The sequence below is a fragment of the Felis catus genome, chromosome B3 (genome assembly GCF_018350175.1).
Source record: "Felis catus isolate Fca126 chromosome B3, F.catus_Fca126_mat1.0, whole genome shotgun sequence".
Classification (NCBI taxonomy): domain Eukaryota; kingdom Metazoa; phylum Chordata; class Mammalia; order Carnivora; family Felidae; genus Felis; species Felis catus.
This window is the reverse complement of record NC_058373.1, coordinates 141,452,875-141,469,618: the sequence shown is the minus strand read 5'-3', so window position 1 is coordinate 141,469,618 and position 16,744 is coordinate 141,452,875. Positions and strand designations below refer to the sequence as shown.

At 53.2% G+C, this 16,744-nt stretch overlaps 1 protein-coding gene and 1 long non-coding RNA gene across 5 annotated transcripts in view; both read left to right on the top strand.

Moving 5' to 3' along the window:
• Positions 1-1,465: 1,465 nt before the first annotated feature.
• On the top strand, positions 1,466-15,927 carry LOC123386203. The gene is made up of 4 exons (XR_006599979.1): positions 1,466-2,137; positions 9,290-9,345; positions 12,113-12,216; positions 15,813-15,927. It is a non-coding gene; the product is annotated as an uncharacterized LOC123386203 (long non-coding RNA).
• A 243-nt stretch (positions 15,928-16,170) lies between these two features.
• The window catches only part of BCL11B (BAF chromatin remodeling complex subunit BCL11B), a 97,361-nt gene continuing 96,787 nt past the window's right edge, over positions 16,171-16,744 (top strand). For 2 of the 4 annotated variants that reach the window (XM_023256020.2, XM_023256017.2), the window contains exon 1: positions 16,172-16,403. In XM_023256020.2, coding sequence (XP_023111788.1) covers positions 16,346-16,403 — 58 coding nt within the window. In that variant the 5' untranslated portion in view covers positions 16,172-16,345. Of the gene's footprint in view, positions 16,404-16,744 lie in introns of all 4 variants that reach the window. The other 2 variants (XM_023256019.2, XM_023256018.2) reach the window with 2 other exon arrangements.

Sequence of the window (16,744 nt, the reverse complement as noted above, 5' to 3'; positions counted from 1 at the left end):
GGGGACTCAGAGGTGATAGAAGATGCCATCTCTGACCACGTGGAGTTCAGCAGCAGAGATGGGTCTATAGAGATTGACAGCCCAATGCGTGATGCACTGCGATGGGTGAAGCCCACGGGCTGGTGGGAGCCCCGCCGTGGGGCCTGAAACCAGCTGAGCAATCTGGGAAGTCTTCCTGGAGGAAGTGGTGCTGGGCTGAGACTTGAAAGGGAGGCGAAGGGGCCTCCACCCTGGGGAGGCTTTTTCATAATGTCTCTGGTTGGTAATCTTGCCTTTGTTTTTGCATGGCATTCCCCATCCTTGTCTCCTTAGAACTTGCTTCATTCTGCTTCTATTGGTCATTTATCTGGATTCCATTTCTGGGTATCAGACACCTTCCACACCCAGATGCTAAGCTTGGTACTTTCTCCTGCATTATCTCAGTGCGTCTTCAGAGAAGCACCGAATTGCCCCTTGCCTTCCTTGATCTTTGAAGATTCCCACCACGCCCATCATTTCCCTGTCACCTGGTGTTGTCCTAGGTGACTGGGATTCATGGGCCTGTCCCAAGCCTTTGTCAGGCCTAATGGAGACAAAGTCCTATGGTTTCTCAACATCTTGTTTCTTATTGGTTGATGGCACATTTAAGAGAGAGTTGGGGAATGACTGGGGCCGCAGCCCCAGGCCCCGGGATCAGGGGCATCAAGGCCCACCTAGAGGCCTCAGGCACCCGCTCTGGGCATGTGCCTCCTCCCCTGGCCTCAGACTCTCTCCTGAGGTAGGTGGACAGCATCATCTCTCGGTTCCTCCCAGCTGTAAAGTTCTCTGTTCTAAATCCATCCATCAAACACTATTTTGAGGGTTTCGAAGTGCAGCCTGGGTGTTTTACATTATCCCACACACCTACCTCACACCTTCCAGAGTTCAAAAGTCTCTTTTGATTGGCACGGGTGGCAAACGGACACATTTCCGGACCAGAGGGGCTCCGTCCGCGAGCCTCTTCTGCCCAGGAGCTGACTGGTCGTCACCTCCAAATCCTGCAGGGTTCTGTGCTCCTGTGCTCCCGGCGGCAGGTTGCACAGCGAGGAGCAAATTCTCCTAAAGTTAGGCCTCTGAACCACCCGGAAGGGCCCTTATTTCTTCAGTGTGGCGCGGCCAAGCACAGGGAGAGTCGGATGAAGACACAGGGCCATCAGTAAACACCGGGGGATCGAGAGCTGGGGGGTGGGAGACCCCGATTGGCTCAGCATGAGTAGCCCAAGTGCAATCATGTCACAAATCCTGCGTGTTATCACTGTCACGGAGCCATACTCCCGCTCCGCAAATTGGTGAATACATTTCCAGTTAATTCCCCTTCGCCCTTTCAGTCAGGACGCTCACGCGGTTCCTGGATACGGTGGCCGAGAGGCACAGGCCGCCGGGATTCCACCCACGTTCGCGCCCACATCTCCCAGCCTCCCTTGCGGTTAGGCGGGGTCACGTGAGGAGCTCTGGCCAATGGGCTTGAATGCGAGCGCGCTGAGGCCCCGGAGAGCCGGCGCGACGCTACCGCGTCCTCCTTCCTCTGCGGTGGCCTCGGAGGCCCCGAGGTGTGGCTGGAGCGGCCGGAGGACCGCCCCGGAGCCCCGTGTGGACGCTTTACGGCCAGGGGTTGGTTTGTACCGCAGCCTGGCTCACCCTGACGGACATGAGGACGTGGAAGGGAATGACTCCCGAGCCCCTGGCAAAGCAGCCTGCGGGCCCCGCCTCTGCTGCCGCGGGCAGGGCAGCGCTGGCCTGGCGCCGAAACTCGGGTGTCTCCTCCGCAAACTGGGATACGGAGTCTCACTGACAGGGCGGACGTACCGGAAGAGAGGATTTGCACGTCCAGCTGGGGCCTGGGCCCCAGGAGGGGCACGGACCGGTGTCAGTTCTCCGCTGCCTCCGGAGCTTCGCGGCCTCGCAGGGAGACCAGCCCCTCCAAGAGCTCAGTGACATCAGCTTGCCATCCGGGCGTACGTTTGGTCAAAGGTGCAGACGCCTGTGCCTGGGCGTGAACCCAGCACTTCTCAGAAGTGTGAACTCTCCGCTCGCCTCCCCCGCGGCTGCGCACGCAGGACCGAAGGCGGTGGAGCCATCCGGAGTCCGCCCTGCCCTTGGCGTCAGCTTTCTTAAGAGGGTAGGTGGACGAGGAAGGTAGAGAGGCCTGTCCCTGGTCTTCCACATGTGCAGGAGGAGCAGGGCTGGGTCTCTTTGCCTGAATGATCCCACGGGTGTGTGTTGGGGGAGAGAGCGGTGCTTCTTCACTCGATTACATCCAGAGCGGTTTCAGCAAAAACGCAAGAGACCTTTTATCCAGTTCCATCTTCCTGAGCACTGTATGGTCAGTTACTACCACTACCACTTAGCAGTCGGTTCCTGTTGTGTGTGTGTGTGTGGGGGGGGGGGGTTAATTCTTTGCTTGTTAAACCCCAAAGTGAAAAATGAAACCCAACCACCCACCAAGCTAACACCTCCAGCGGCGGAAGCGTTTCAGAGAGGTGCTGGCTTGTTTTGAGTGTGCTTCCTTGGGGGCTGTGATCGGAGGCTGCTGGACGGATGCTGGAAGCTCCCGGATATTTCCTCCACTAAGATGTGGCTTTTCCCCACCTTCCGCCACTACAGTCGGAGTTTGAAGGATGCACCAAGCTCCGAGCTGGGACAAGAGGTTGGCGAGGGAGGCACGAGTGGGTTTCTGGGTGGAAGGATGAGTCTGCTTTCACCTTGGCCTCCAGATAGTCATAGTCCAGTCATTACTACCCTTTTTTGAGGCCAACAGTTCTCATTAACATTTTTGCAAATGCAACATTCATGAGTTGTAGGGAGGGCCTGTGGCCTCTGAGCCCCCTGAGGGCAGGGTCCTCATCTGTGTTGTTCAGCTCTGCTCCCCTGTGCCTCGTTCATGCAGGAGCATTATTACTTTCCTGTGGCTGCCGTGACCGAAGTATCACAAACTAGGGGGCTGAAAACAACAGACATTTACTGTATCCCGGTTCTGGAGGCCAGACGTCTGAAATCAAGGCATTGACAGTGTTGTGCTCCCTCTGAGCACTCTAGCTTCCCTCTGAAACCCTGTGTCTCCTCGCCTCTTCCAGCTGCTGGTGGCTGCTGGGCTTCCTTGGCATTGGATATATGACCTTTCCCCTGTGTGTCTACTCCTTTTCTTAAAAGAACAGCAGTCATTGGATTAAGAGTTCACCCTAATCCAATATAACATCACCTTAACTAATTACAGCTGTAAAAGCTCTATTTCCAAATAAGGTCATATTCACTGGTACAGGGGTTGGGGCTCAGCGTATTTTGGGGGGACACAATTCACCCCACCACAGAGCGCAATCCGTACCCACCAAGTGAAAGATCAGATGTTTGGGAGCAGAGAGGGCATGGGAAAATGAGGCAGAACGGGTCACGGAGAGATGGGCTTTGCATGGCAAATGTGCTTATGTAGCAGTCCACACACCCTGGTACGCCGTGATGCAGGAGAGAGGAATGCTTTTCACCCAGTTCACCACTTTGCGGAGGCCCAGGGTCTTTCTCTTCTAAGGGCCATTGTGCACTTTTGCCATTCATTCATTCATTCATTCATTCATTCATTCATTCAGTGACTCTATTGAGGCCAAACCCCAAGCTGAGAAGATACACTTCACTCGCCCCAGGAGCTCCCAAGCGAGCAGGGGAGGCAGCTGTGACAAGGATAATTTGGATACCTTGGGCCGGTAGATGTAGATACAGAACTCTTTAAGGAATCTAGCAAAAATGTGGCAGAGCAAGGTTTTTTTTTTTTTTTTTTAAACATGCCCCTTTTTTGAGTTTTATTTTATCCAGATCAGGACCCCTGGCCTGAAAGCTGTTTGACCTCATGATTATTGGGGAAAATCTGGGTGCCTTGACAAGGGTGAGGATGTTCTCTGCAAATATCAGAGCAGTGGCACTGATGACAAGGGCACTTCCCCACGACTGCTCAGGGCTGGAAGCAAAACATCTCGAACACAGGTTGTGAAGGTTCCAGGGGCGAATGTCCTCTGCAGGAAGAATAAGAGCCATCCTGTAGACTTCCCTGTTCCAGAAGGCTCCGTGGTGAATACATAATTAGGCCCTCTGTAATTACCAGTTTGAATCTGCCTAGGACACTAGGGCTCCCACCCCCTAATTTACCTTATAAATTTATTCTGCTAAAAAAGTCGAAAATGTCAGTCTTCTGTGAAAGCTGCATAAATGAATTATCTCCCCGGATGACAGAAGGTGGGAAGGAGGGGGAAGCTTCAAGAGGACATTCTTCATTGTGAGTGTCTAAAAGTACCCCACACTTAGTGTGCACCCAGCACAGAGCCCAGCCGGGCTGCTTTCCGAGGCCGAGGCCCAAGCTGTGTGTGGGGGGGGCGGGGGGGGGGCGGGGGGGGAAGCCTGAGCTCCACAGGGCCAAGAGCATGAGCTCCACATCCCTGGTGGGTGGGGGGAGGTGGCGTTTCAAACCAGCCTCTGCGGACCTTAGAAAATCTTAGCTCTGAGAGCCGTTTCACATGCTGGAGGCCCCCGAACGGAAGGGAATGAGGGAAAAAAGAGGCAGCTTCTTGGGAAGGGTCTCATCCAGTCTGACAGTCCCCCTGCACCTAGGATGGCCCCATGCCAGGATGGGGCCCTTCTGTGACCCTGCATGCATCTCAAGGCCGGATGCCCCCATGGAGCTCTTCATAGCCCAGTGCTGGCTTTTTTAATTCTTTCACAAACCTATATAAAAAATGTATGGCGAGTCTTCAGTGACGTTTTAGGAGGTTTGGGAAATCAAGTTCTTCTAAAAGCCCTTCTAATGCCATAACCCTAGCACAGTATCGGCCGCTATTCCGGTATCTCTGTCCAGTCTTTTTTTTTCCACAGGTGGCTTGTATGTTCCCACCCCCACTCCAAGCACTGCTGCCGCAACTTTTTTAACTTCTGGGGGCAGAAGTGCCGATCCTGGGGAATTTCGAGACTAAAAGGAGGGAATGACTGGTGGCACTCTGGTCCCTATCTCTCAAGTGACACCCACTCACATTCTGAGAGGCTTCTTCCCGGCCTTTGTTCTGCGGGCTTGGCTCGTCCAGCTGCCGTTCCAGGTTGTGGATGTATGAGTCTTGTACTGAGATCTAGCTGGCTCATTCATTGATGACCTACTATGTGCCCACCGAGGGCAGGGGAGAAGAGGCACGTCCCAGCTGTCTGCTTGGAAGAAATCAAGGCCCGGCTCTGTGTGGCAACCCACTTGCCGATAAAGACTGTGGGGTTTTCCTCTGGGTGTTTCCAGAGGCTAGTCAGATCCGTGGCACATAGTAGGGGCTTCATCAGGATTAGTTGAGTATATTCATGAATGAAACCTGGGGAGGATTCCTCTCTTCCTTCCTGAGATGAAGTGCTGAAATGCACGCAGGTTGGGTTGGATGTGGTTCTCCTCCAGAGCCCAGCACGAGGCCACCAAAATAATAATGTATATAAGTTGTTAAATGCTTACCGCGGGCCAGGCCCTGTGCCTGGGGCTTTCAGATAGGTGACCTGAGGTAATCTTCATGATCGTCTCAGATGTAACACAGGGGGACCTAGGACGCCAAGACCAAGAAGAGAGGCTGTTGACCTGAGGTCTACCAGCCACCAGTGGGCACAGTGAGGCCTGAACCTGCGCCTCTCGGAGGTGTACGTCCAAGCTGCTTGTGCCCTGCCCTGCATATCTCACAAGGTTGCTGGAAGGACAGACGCAAGTCAGGGAAGTGGAGGGACTTTGTCCCCCGTGACGCTCTGTACTACTCTGAGTGAGTTGTCTGTTCCAGAACTTCAGCAGCAGAGCCCCTGTCTACACCACTCCCTCTCCCTGCAGAGGCTCATTGCCTCTGTGAGTCCTTTTTGGGATTCCAGATCTTACTTCTCTCTCCTCCTTCATCCCATTTTTCTCTGCCTCTGTTATTTTGGTTTCAGAGCCATCGGTCATGTTTTTTCCCTGGATGTTGCCATCCCAAATGAAAGGGGAAAAAAAGCTTCTTCTGCTAATCCCATCGTAGACCTGGTTTCTTTTAAAATTTTCTCCTTCTTCCTCTGTCCTCATCCTCATCCTGTGCTGACTTGGCCTTTGCTATTGTGGTTCCACATCTAGTAGTGTCCCCGGCTGCTCGCTGCTGTGGCCCTGCAGGAGGGCTGGAAACCGAGTCTGGGTGGAGACTGGTGTGGTTGGACATGGAGACAGCCTGGGGTTCATTCTGGCCCTGCCTCTTAGTGGCTGGCCTTGGCTTTCCTGGGAATGAAGGTCCTTATCTCCCCAGGATTAGATCAGGCAAATGACCTAACAATGTCATTAGACCATCGCTCTTTGACCTAGTAGGCCTTGAAGGTCTTGGAGAATTCTGTCATCTGTGACCAAAGACCCCTGCCCCCCATTCCTGTGCTCCCATGGCACTTAGGACACATGGGCTGGAGTACTTTTGGGGGGCTCTATTAGATCTGGCATAGTCCTGTCACTGTGTCATTGACTTCTGCTTTACCTTGTGTATTCCTCAGAGCAGGGGCGGTATGTGAAATTCAGGCTTGTCTGGATGAGGAACCCGGGTACTGACCATCACACGATGCTGCCATCTGGGGCCCCAGCCCTCCACGTTGTGTCTAGCAAGCTGGCACCTTATCGGTGTGTGTTGTTGAAATGTTACGAAGTGACTGCCATGTGCCAGAGCCTGGGCCGGGCCCGCTCACCTCTGCTCCCACGGGTTCTGAAGCCCTGTCTGATGAGGGAGGTCACCCGGCAGAGAAATAAACGCCCTCTCCTCAGACCACCCAGCCGCTGGGTGCCTTTCATGTGGTGTGAGACGTCAGGTGTGCCCCCGGCTGCATGCAGCGCAGGATGGTGCAGGGTGGGGGCCTGTGGCGGGGGGACTTGGGGCAGCAGGCGGCCCTCTTGGCTGTTGGGGAGGGGGCTGACAATTGGCCTGGCTGTCACTCCTGGCAGGCAGGGCTCAGGAGGTGGATGCCTCATCCAGACCCAATGTCCATTTTTCAATCAGAAGGAACCCTCGATGGGCGCTGTGGCGGTGGCTGAGGCCAATCGAGTGGCGCTGGGAGCCAGTGTCCTTGTCACCTTCTAACAACTCATGGGGAGCTTCCGCCGGATTACGTGGGATGTTCAAGGGCCATGTACGTCAGTGGCGGCTGTCACCACCAGAGGCCCGGCAGGGCACCGGTGCAGCTAGGGAACCTGTGCCACTGTGTGTGACCACTGCCCAGCCCGGCAGGTCCTTTCTAGTCACCGGGAATGTTGAAGTTAAAGACTTTGATGGGGAGCGGCAGTGGGGAGCAGCCCAGCGCATCGCGGAGGAGACGGTGTTTCCTAACACTTCTGGAGGAGAGAGTGCCAACTGGCGTGGCCATCTCCGCTTCGGGGGTCTCCTGCAGCCTCTGCCCGGGAGTCTGGGGGCTCACGTGCATTTGCCCCTTACTCGGGAACCGTAACCCTCAGAGATCAGAAGGAGCATGGGAGTAAGACGATTCAATAAACTCACAATAAAACATCCAAAGCCTTTCATACTTTCTCACTTTCTTTAACTCAATTTATTTTTCATTTTGTGGACAGAGATTTAGTCCGGGTATTAGTTTATGATTTTTTGCTGAAGGAATTACTCAACACACACACATATAAAAAGGAAATATTATTTTTATCATTTATTTTGTGCCATGTATACCATAGGAGAAAAAAATGGAGCGAAATCACTTCAGTACCGCTGTGTTTTTCATTACAAAGTTATTACATATAGAAATTACTCCAAATTATCTGAAATGAATGGAAATTATGAGGTTTAAATTCCCCAGGTTACTGCAGGCACAGCTCTGGAAATTTATTTTGTCATCTTGCTGAACATAATTGCTACAACAAAATTTCTTCCATTTTACAACTGCAGCATAACTTATTTATACCGGTGTAGCTGTAATTTTACATCAATAAGTTGAATGGGAAGGAATACACAGGTGGTAATTGAAAACAATAATTTGTGCTGAGGTCCAGGTGGAACGGTTGGCTGAGGAAAAGACTCCAGTTACCATCGGCAACAGCTTTGTGTCACTGCGGCCTCTTCCCGTCCCGTTTGCCAACACCCGTCGCACCATCCAAACATCCTCAACCGTGTCCCCCGGGGCTGCCACCGTCAGAGCCGGGGTTTGCCCGGCTTCGAACGGTGGCCCGTAGATCCTGGTCAGGAAACTGAGGCCTCGGAGCCCTGGGGGGGATCGAGGGGCCCGTGCTGCCTCTGCGTCTCTAGTCCTTTCCTTCTCATGCTTTCCAACCTGCCTGTGGGTTGGGTGCCTGTAGGTACCCGCAGCTAATTAAGGTGTTTGATAGATTTCAATTGGAGTATGAGTTCTTGCCAGAAACATTGACAGTTCGATTCCCCGAACGCAACGCAGAGTGTTAAATCCACTAATGCTTTCTGCATTACTGTGTTCCTTCCCAGCCGGAATGTGTGGTCTGGGTACAATCCCGAAACGGTCCCCAAGCAGGCGTCCTCACTCTTCAGTTCTCTAATTGTTCCTGTTAAGCAGATACAAATAATGAAACTGCAGATGCCAGAGCTAACTCCCAACAGCTGATGAATCTACCCGCATGAATACAGAGGTCCAAATTCAGATAAAAAAAAAAAAAAAATGACCGTAAATCTGTCCTGTTTAGATTGCAGCCCATTGGAGACAGGTAAGAGAGAGGTGGGGTCTATGCTCCCGTCTCGTGTTCCACTCCAGGACACGTGTGGGAGGGGACGAGGGGCTTTGTCACAAGTTCAAATGGGAAATGTTACTGCCACAGCCATATTTTAGAAGCCATTGTTGTTTCAGTGTTCCCAAAGGCTTAAAGTCACAGTGAAATCATCTTTTTTAAAGGACCCAGATTAAACTAATGCCAGAATGCACAGCAACCCAGCATCTCGGTTTTCCCTGGGTGGCATTAATTATCTTTTGTTGTAGCAAATTGTCTGCCTTGTAAATTGAGCCGAGAGAGTGTCTTCAAGCAGATGCAATGGTTTAATATGCGCACAATGAAACAACTTTTATAACTTCCATGTACTCTACATATATTATTCCATCCCCAATTATGTGCCTGCAGTTCAAACTTTGTCACAGAGGCTTGCTTGTCGTCCTGCACCCTGACCCCTTCTCTATGGAACAGAGGGGAATCCACTTAAGTGTTTTCTAGCATACAAAGTACCTTTGTTGAATTCACTGGGAAGCATTTGTGACTGTTTCTGAAACTACAAAACAACAGACGAGACCTCCCAGATCCCTTTTTCTTTTCCAGGTCTGGAAGGCATATCTGAAACAAGGTGTTGGCTGGTTCTTCTTTTTATTTTTTTGGTAAGCGCCCCCTTGCAGCATTTCATTAGCTGTGCCTTCTGAGGGATGCTAGCCTGACTCATGCCTCTCTCTCTCTCTCCTTCTCTGTTTTTCCCTAAGCGAGTACTTCCCTCTCACTTCCCTTTCCCCCACTTCCTTTGTAGAGCGCATCAAGGCTCAGACAGGAGTTTTCAGAGCCTGGGATTGGGGGAGGGGGGGGCGGGTGGAGCTTGCAACTGAGTCACACTCACCTACAACTCCAGTTTAGCATTTCCTGAAACTTCCTCTTTCTCAAACTGCTTAAGGATACAAACTAATTAATCCTCACAGCCTCATAAAACCCTTGTTAGGAAGGTGATCATTATTGTCTCCAACCCCAGCTCCTCCCCATCTCCTATCACTAGACACCTCATTGTAGTGCCAGTCCTGACGACAGCGGTTGACAGCCAGACTCAGAACTGAAAATTCCCTTCTGGATCCCGGTTCTTTCTCCAGATGAACCATTTCAACTCTCTAGCTCTTCCTTGTCTGTGCTCCAAATAGGGTAGATCGACGGTCACCAGACCACTAAATTCAGACTAGCGTGTGCATGTGTGTATGCACGCATGCATGTATGTTTTGCATTTTCAGTTACACAATTTGTAGGCTCGGTGACTAGAGGGAAAGCAGCATAGAGCCCCTTTCTGTGCAACACACACACACACACCCCCACACACACACCACCGCTCAGCCACTCTGTCTCTGTATAAGTAGGGGTGGGGGGTGGGATTTGGTGGAGTTTGATCATCTTTGTGAACAATATTTTTTCCCAAGTCGACCAACTGGGTGATGCCAGTCCCTACCAAATTTGAATTGATGACTCAGAATTAAAATTAGCAAGGCAAGAAAATTCCAAATGAGGTGAGAAAGCAGTAGAAATAGTTCCAGATCCCCTAGTACTGAGCCATTCAATATCATTTCTGATGACAGGGACAGAGCTAGGAACATTCCATGTGGGTGTGAGTCTTTTTCATATACGGAGAGTTGGGTAAGTATTTTTAAGGAAAATAATACATGAATCAGGAACAGTGAATTTGGTTTAACCCCCTGCAGTCTGCAGCTATAAAGACAGCAGGCAGTGATGTTTCTTAGTTTTCCTAGAGCTTACCTATGCTTCATGTCCTTAAAGCAATAGTTGGAAATTTACCAAGGTATCAAGCCCAAGTGTTTCTTGCAGAAACAAGTGAGGTGCAATGATAACCATGTTTTAACAAAAGCAACGTTGCTAAATTCATTACATGGAAAGAATCAAGCGAACAATTGCTGGAAGGCAAGTGTTGTGGTCCTGTCTCTGCAACAAAGTGACAATGCAAAAAGCCCCTCCAAATCCAGCACAGCCTTAATTGAGTCCTTATGGCATTTAGAGGTTTGCTGTAATTTTCAGAAATGTCTTAAAATAATTCTAGAAGATATGCCAGGAAGCACAAAAGGCCTCTCGTCTTTTTATGCTTCTGGATTTGAGAGCTCCTAGAGATTCTAGAACTGTAAGGAAGGAGATAAGGGCCATTTTGAGAGCCTTATTAATATGTATATTAAGAGGCACCTGGGTGGCACAGCTGGTTAAGCCTCCAGCTTCCGCTCAGGTCATGATCTTGAGGTCTGTGAGTTCGAGCCCTGCATGGGGCTCTGTGATGACAGCTCAGAGCCTGGAACCTGCTTCGGATTCTGTGTCTCCCTCTCTCTGCCCATCCTCACTCATGCTCTATCTCTCTCTCAAAAATAAACATTACAAAAATTTAATATGTATATTAATATGATTTTAGTACCACGATTACAGTTTCCTCAAAAATTAAAAACAAGTCAATCAATCCACTGATCAGATTGATGTGTTTTATATGTCCTCATCTTTAGTTAATAGTGTTTATAGATCCTGAGGTAAAGAAATTAACAGGCAGTTTGCTTCTGAGTTTGCTTTACACCCGTGAATATGGAAAGATCTGCCTTTTCTTTGCAGATTTTTTTTTTTTCTTTTTAAGCACCAGAAATGAAGCCCAAAGTAATTTGGTAAGATGTGTTGCTCAGTTTTCGCATTGCTACAAAGTTATTTGACTACATTTTAGAGGGTGGATCCCTGTTTAAAAAAAACAACAACAAATGAAATGTGGATTTTCCTTCTACAGAAACATTGGGAGTTCCCATTTCTATTGACACGACTTATCTTGGTTCTTTCCAGATTTTTGTGAAGACGTAATATAAAATATAACTGCTCAGAAGGCAAAGATAACATTGTAGGATCTCAAATAGAACCCCACCTCGGCTAAGAGCTAAATATTGAGAATCATTCAAAGAATTTCAAACAAGAAGCCTTGGCTTAGGGGGTCACGTGTGTGTTTAATCTGCCCCCACTGCATGGAATGCTGCATGCGCACACACAGGGAATCCGAACCCCACACAAGGTTAATAAAAATGCACTCTGATTTGATGAAATGATTTATGATTTTTGAACTACTCCTCTATAAAGAAATTTAAAGTGACCAAGAATATGGGGGATTATCTGCTGGAATGCACTGTGAAGCTAGAAGAAGAAGAGCAGGGAAATATTTGTGAGTTCAGAAAGCTTTCTGACGTTTGCTCTTTCTCTCTCTTTCTCCCCTCCCTCTCTCATTCCCTTCCCCTCCTTCCTTCTTCCTTTCCCTCCCCCCTTCCCTCCCTCCCTCCCTTCCTTCCTTCCTTCCTTCCTTCCTTCCTTCCTTCCTTCCTTCCTTCCTTCCTTCCTTCCTTCCTTCCTTCCTTCCTTCCTTCCCCGCAGAAAATATGGCATTTCTTTCCATCTAATTCCAGTCTGCACGAAACCCCCAGTCTGGACCAGGCACACAGTAGGCCTACAGCACGTGCTGGAGAAATGAGTTTGAGGTATGGCAATATTACTTCAGGATCACATTTGTACCTGTACTTTTTCTTTTTATATGTTACTGTGTTAAGCACCTGTGCGCACAAGTGCGTGCACACACACGCACACACACACACTTTTTGCGGACAGGACAGACTTTATGTATAGAAATGTTTGGTAGATAAAGGGGTGGGGTGGGGTGTGTGTGCGCGCGCGCGCGCGCGTGCAGTGACCTTCTCAGAAGGGTACTGGGCACCCCGCCTGTCTAGGGTCCTGAGTAAGGAGTAGGGCCCAAGCTCCGCCACCCCCTCTGGCACCGTCTGTGGTCTGGGCATCAAGAGAGGGGACATATTAGTGGGGGCTAGCTGCCAAAGCCAGGCGGGGTCGAGGGAGAGGTTAAGGTCGGGGGAGAGGCGGCTATTGATCTTGCGTGGAATGAGAGACAGAGAGCGCAGCAAGACTAAAGGGGGAGCTGTGAGACCAGACATTAACAGCTTTCAGCGCTAATGATGCCCGTGCCAGACGGGCAGAGGGAAAAAAAGGAGACTGGAGCGGCAGCTGGGATTGCTCTCTGCCTGCACCCGGCCGCCTCTCGGGCGAGGAGGAGGGAGGTGGCGGAGGAGGACGACGAGGAAGGGGAGGAGGAGGGCGAGAAGGAGAAGGGGGGGGGAGGAGAGGGCGAGGGGGCCAGCCCAGGGCTGGGCAGGGGCAGGGCGGCCTCTCCCCGGCCGCCGCGAGGTGGAGCGCGCCGGCGGGTGGCGGCGTGTCCGGCCCTGCGCCGGCCCGCCCGCGCGTCCCTCTTCCCGCCGTCGGGGCAGCGCGGGGCCAATGAGGAAGTGCTCTCCGGGTCCGTCGCGGCCCGCGCCGCCCCCTGCCCGCTACTTCCTGCCAGGGGTGGGGCAGGGGTGCCCGGGTCCGCAGACCCCGCCGCCGGAGCTCCTGCCGGAGCTCCTGAGCGTCCTGCGCAGTACGCGGAGGGGGTCCCCTTTCTTGCAGAGGGCTGTCGCAGCCCCCCCCTCCCCCCCCCCAGGCCACAGACCGCGTCCCTAGTCCTGGTAATTAACCCCAAGAGGGCCAGGGTCGCAGGTTGGAATTTTGGGCGCCGGGCCACCGGCGGTGCCGAGCAACAGGCTAGCCTCGGCCATTTGAGTCAGACCTGCCCCAGGCGCTGTGTGACCTTGGGCAAAGCGCTAACCCTTTCTGGACTTCACCGCGCCGGTTCTCAGACTGAGAGCTAACTCCCAAATTTAGGAGTCTGGGCCGGTTGGGATGACAGTTTATGCTTTTCTTAAGTTTATTAAAGGTGCGTGTGAGCAGTTTTTATTTAGGCCACTTTCCTGGAAAGATTTTCACGTTGGGGCTGGATGGGAGGAGGGAGAGGTAGGTACTTCTGGACTTTGGGCCACGTGGAGGTGGGGTGGAGGGCAGCTGTGTGTAGTCGAGGTGGGGGGAATGCCGATTCCTACCCACCCCCTCCCTGCCCAGTGCGCACCTCCTCGGACGCAGACCCTTCAGCCCAGTCCTTAAAATTGCATGCTAGGGCACATTTTATTGTTATTAAATTAGGGGTGGGGGTTTGGACTGGGAGTTCACTGCGCTCTAAGTTGTTGGTGCCTTCGCCCCACCCAAGACCTTGGGGGCGAGCTAAAACTCCATGTGTCCCCCAAGGAAAAGGCCCCGAGGGAGGCGGCGCGCCGGGAGGCGTCACCGCCCAGCCAGTCGCTGGAGTGCAGCCGCCAGAGCCCGGCCTGGGGGCGGGGTGGGGTGGGTGCAGCTGGGCTCGCCCGCGAAGCCCAGCCCTGAGCCAGGCCCCGACCCGCCCTGGCCGCCTCCCGGCCCAGACCAGAGGAACCCTGAGATGGGAGAGGGGTCCAGCGCGTGGCGCTCCCAGCCATGGAGGCAGATCATCACATAAGACGAAGTTGGCCGCGGCCTGCGGAGGGATGGGGCGCGGGGTGAGGGAGCTGTCCACGCGGCCGAGGCCTGGCCTTGTCCCCAGGCCACGGACAGGCCCCCACAACTCCTCTTGTCCTCGCCGGCTGGAGATCAAACGGCTGACAAGGCAGCTGTGTCCTTCCCAGTCTGACGGGAGATTTCAAGTCCTGCCCTGGGCGGAGGCGCACTGGGGGTGGGGGTGGGGGTGGGGGTGGATGCTTACTTGCAGGTGTCAGTAATTGTCAGGGGGGTGAGAGGGGACTGGGGGACCGGAGGGGGTCACCCACCCGAGTATCTTCAGCGATCCGGCCACGCCCACTTCTGGGCCAACCCGTGCATGTCCCTCTCCCACGCGGAGCACCCTGTCCCCTGACCCCTATGCTTCCCACAGACCCAGGCCTCAGACCCGTGTTTGACCTCAAAGAGTTTATGGGGGAAAGGCACAGATTCGGGTGAATGAATATTCCCTCCGGAATGGGACTCACACAAGGTCTCGCGTTCCCTTTTCCCCCAGTTGTGCTCTTAATTCTTTCCTTCTCTTACTGTCTTTTATTTTGTCGGGGTGGCTCTCCCAGAGTGTGTAATATAAGGATTTCTATAGGAGACATTTTTTGGAAGTTTAACCCCGACCCCCCCAATAAAACAAAAGTAAAAACAGCTAAGCTCTTCTCCAAGGGGGTGAAATAAACTGACCATGTCCCCTTGTCGACCCCAGTCTACTCAACACAGCCCTTCCTCCCTTCAGTCCAAAAGAGCTTTTGGCGGGGTAGGTGGGGACTAGCGTTGATTCAACTAACTTCCACGCACTCCTTACTCCTCCTTCCTTCTCAGGGGGTCCTGCTCCCCGGAGGGGAGGAGGGATGAACAGGATTTTCTTTTATTTAAAAATACCCTCCTACCCCTCCCCTTTTGCGCTGCGGGTGCACAGGGAGAAGAGGAGCGCCCAAAAACGCTGTTTGCACGTGTGGCCGGCCTGGACGAGTGTGCGCACGGGCGAGTGTGTGTGTGTGTGTGTGTGTGTGCGCGCGCGCGCGCGCGCGCGCGTGTGTCTCTGTGTGTGCTTTCTTGTTCTCTTACAGGGTACAATGTTAAAAAGCCACCGCTAGTCGCCCCCAGTGCTCCGACTCTCTGGGTCTTTTTGTCTCTAGTGCAGATTAAACGTCACGTCCGCACTTGAACTTGAATTTTATCCCATTGTACAGAGGCAGCCCCAGCCATAGAGAGACCGAGAGCTCCCAGAGAACCCGGACTCCGCCATCTTCACGTTGCAATCTATAGCTCCCAGTCCGCGCCCGCACCGACCCAGGCGCACTGGGCGAGCCGCCCCTCAGCCCCGCTCCCCCCGGGCCCGCGGCGCCAGGGGAGCGCTGGGGAGCGCTCGCGGGGACCCGGCAGCTTCTCCGGCCGGCGCCAGCCTGCCAGGTGAACTGGGAAGGAGCCGCTCCTGGAGTCCCCCCAGAGCCTCGGAAGGGTCAGTCTCCGAGAAAAAAACAGGCAGCCCGCAGAAAGCCCAGAAACAACCGAACCCGGGCAGTTTTACATTGCTTTGGGTTTTTTGAGGGGGCGGGGTGAGGGGGTACGAGACAAGTCCCCAAGTTTTCTTTGCTTTTTTTTCCTTCTTTTATTTTTTATTTGTTTGCATTTTTCTCCCCCCCCCCCACCCCACCCCCCCACCTCCTGGTAGAAGTGCGCTTTCCACCTACCAGACCCTGAAAGAAAGTGTCAGGAGCCGGTGCAAAATCCGGTTTAAGTTCAAGAAGACATTTGGAAGTCCAGGAGGCCAAGCAGTTTGAAGAAGTGTAAGCGATTTTTTTTTCCTTGAAAAGAATATATTTTTAAAGAAACCAGCCAGTCCGCGGCAAGCAACAGCAGATTTTTTTTTTTTTGCCTCTTTCTCCTATTTTAGATCGAGAGATTTTTCTTTTCTTTTTTTCCTTCTCTTTTTCTTTTTGCAAACAAAGCAAAAAACAGCATAGAAGAAAGAGCAAAATAAAGAAGAAGAGGAGGAGGAAGAGAGGGCAAGAGAGGAAGGGGGAAAAAAAATCACAAAACACCAACCCGGGCAGAGGAGGAGGCGCGGCGGCGGCGGCGGCGGCGGCGGCGGCGGCGGCGGCGGCAGCGGCAGCGGCAGCGGCAGCGGCGGCGGCTCGGACCCCCTCCCCCGGCTCCCCCCATCAGTGCAGCTCTCCGGGCGATGCCAGAATAGATGCCGGGGCAATGTCCCGCCGCAAACAGGGCAACCCGCAGCACTTGTCCCAGAGGGAGCTCATCACCCGTAAGTGTCCGCTGCGTGCGCGCCAGGGGCCGGAGGATGGGGCTCCGGGTGCCCGGGGCTGGGTACACCGAGCCGGGCGCTGCCAGGCCGAGCGCCGGGGCCGCCCGCGGGCTCGCAGAGGCAGCTGCGTCGGCCCAGAGCATGGTGGGGGGCGGGGGGGGGGCATAGGAAAGTTTCTTTGCAGCCCCGAGAGTCGGAGCGCTGCGCAGGCAGACGCGCCTCGGGCTCGAGGGCCTGCGGAGCGGGCTCCGGGCCGGGGAGGGGGCGCGCAGGCTGGAGGAGGTGTGTGTGCACGCGGAGCCCGGCTGGACGCTCGCCCCTCCGAGCGGCGTGTGTGGCGG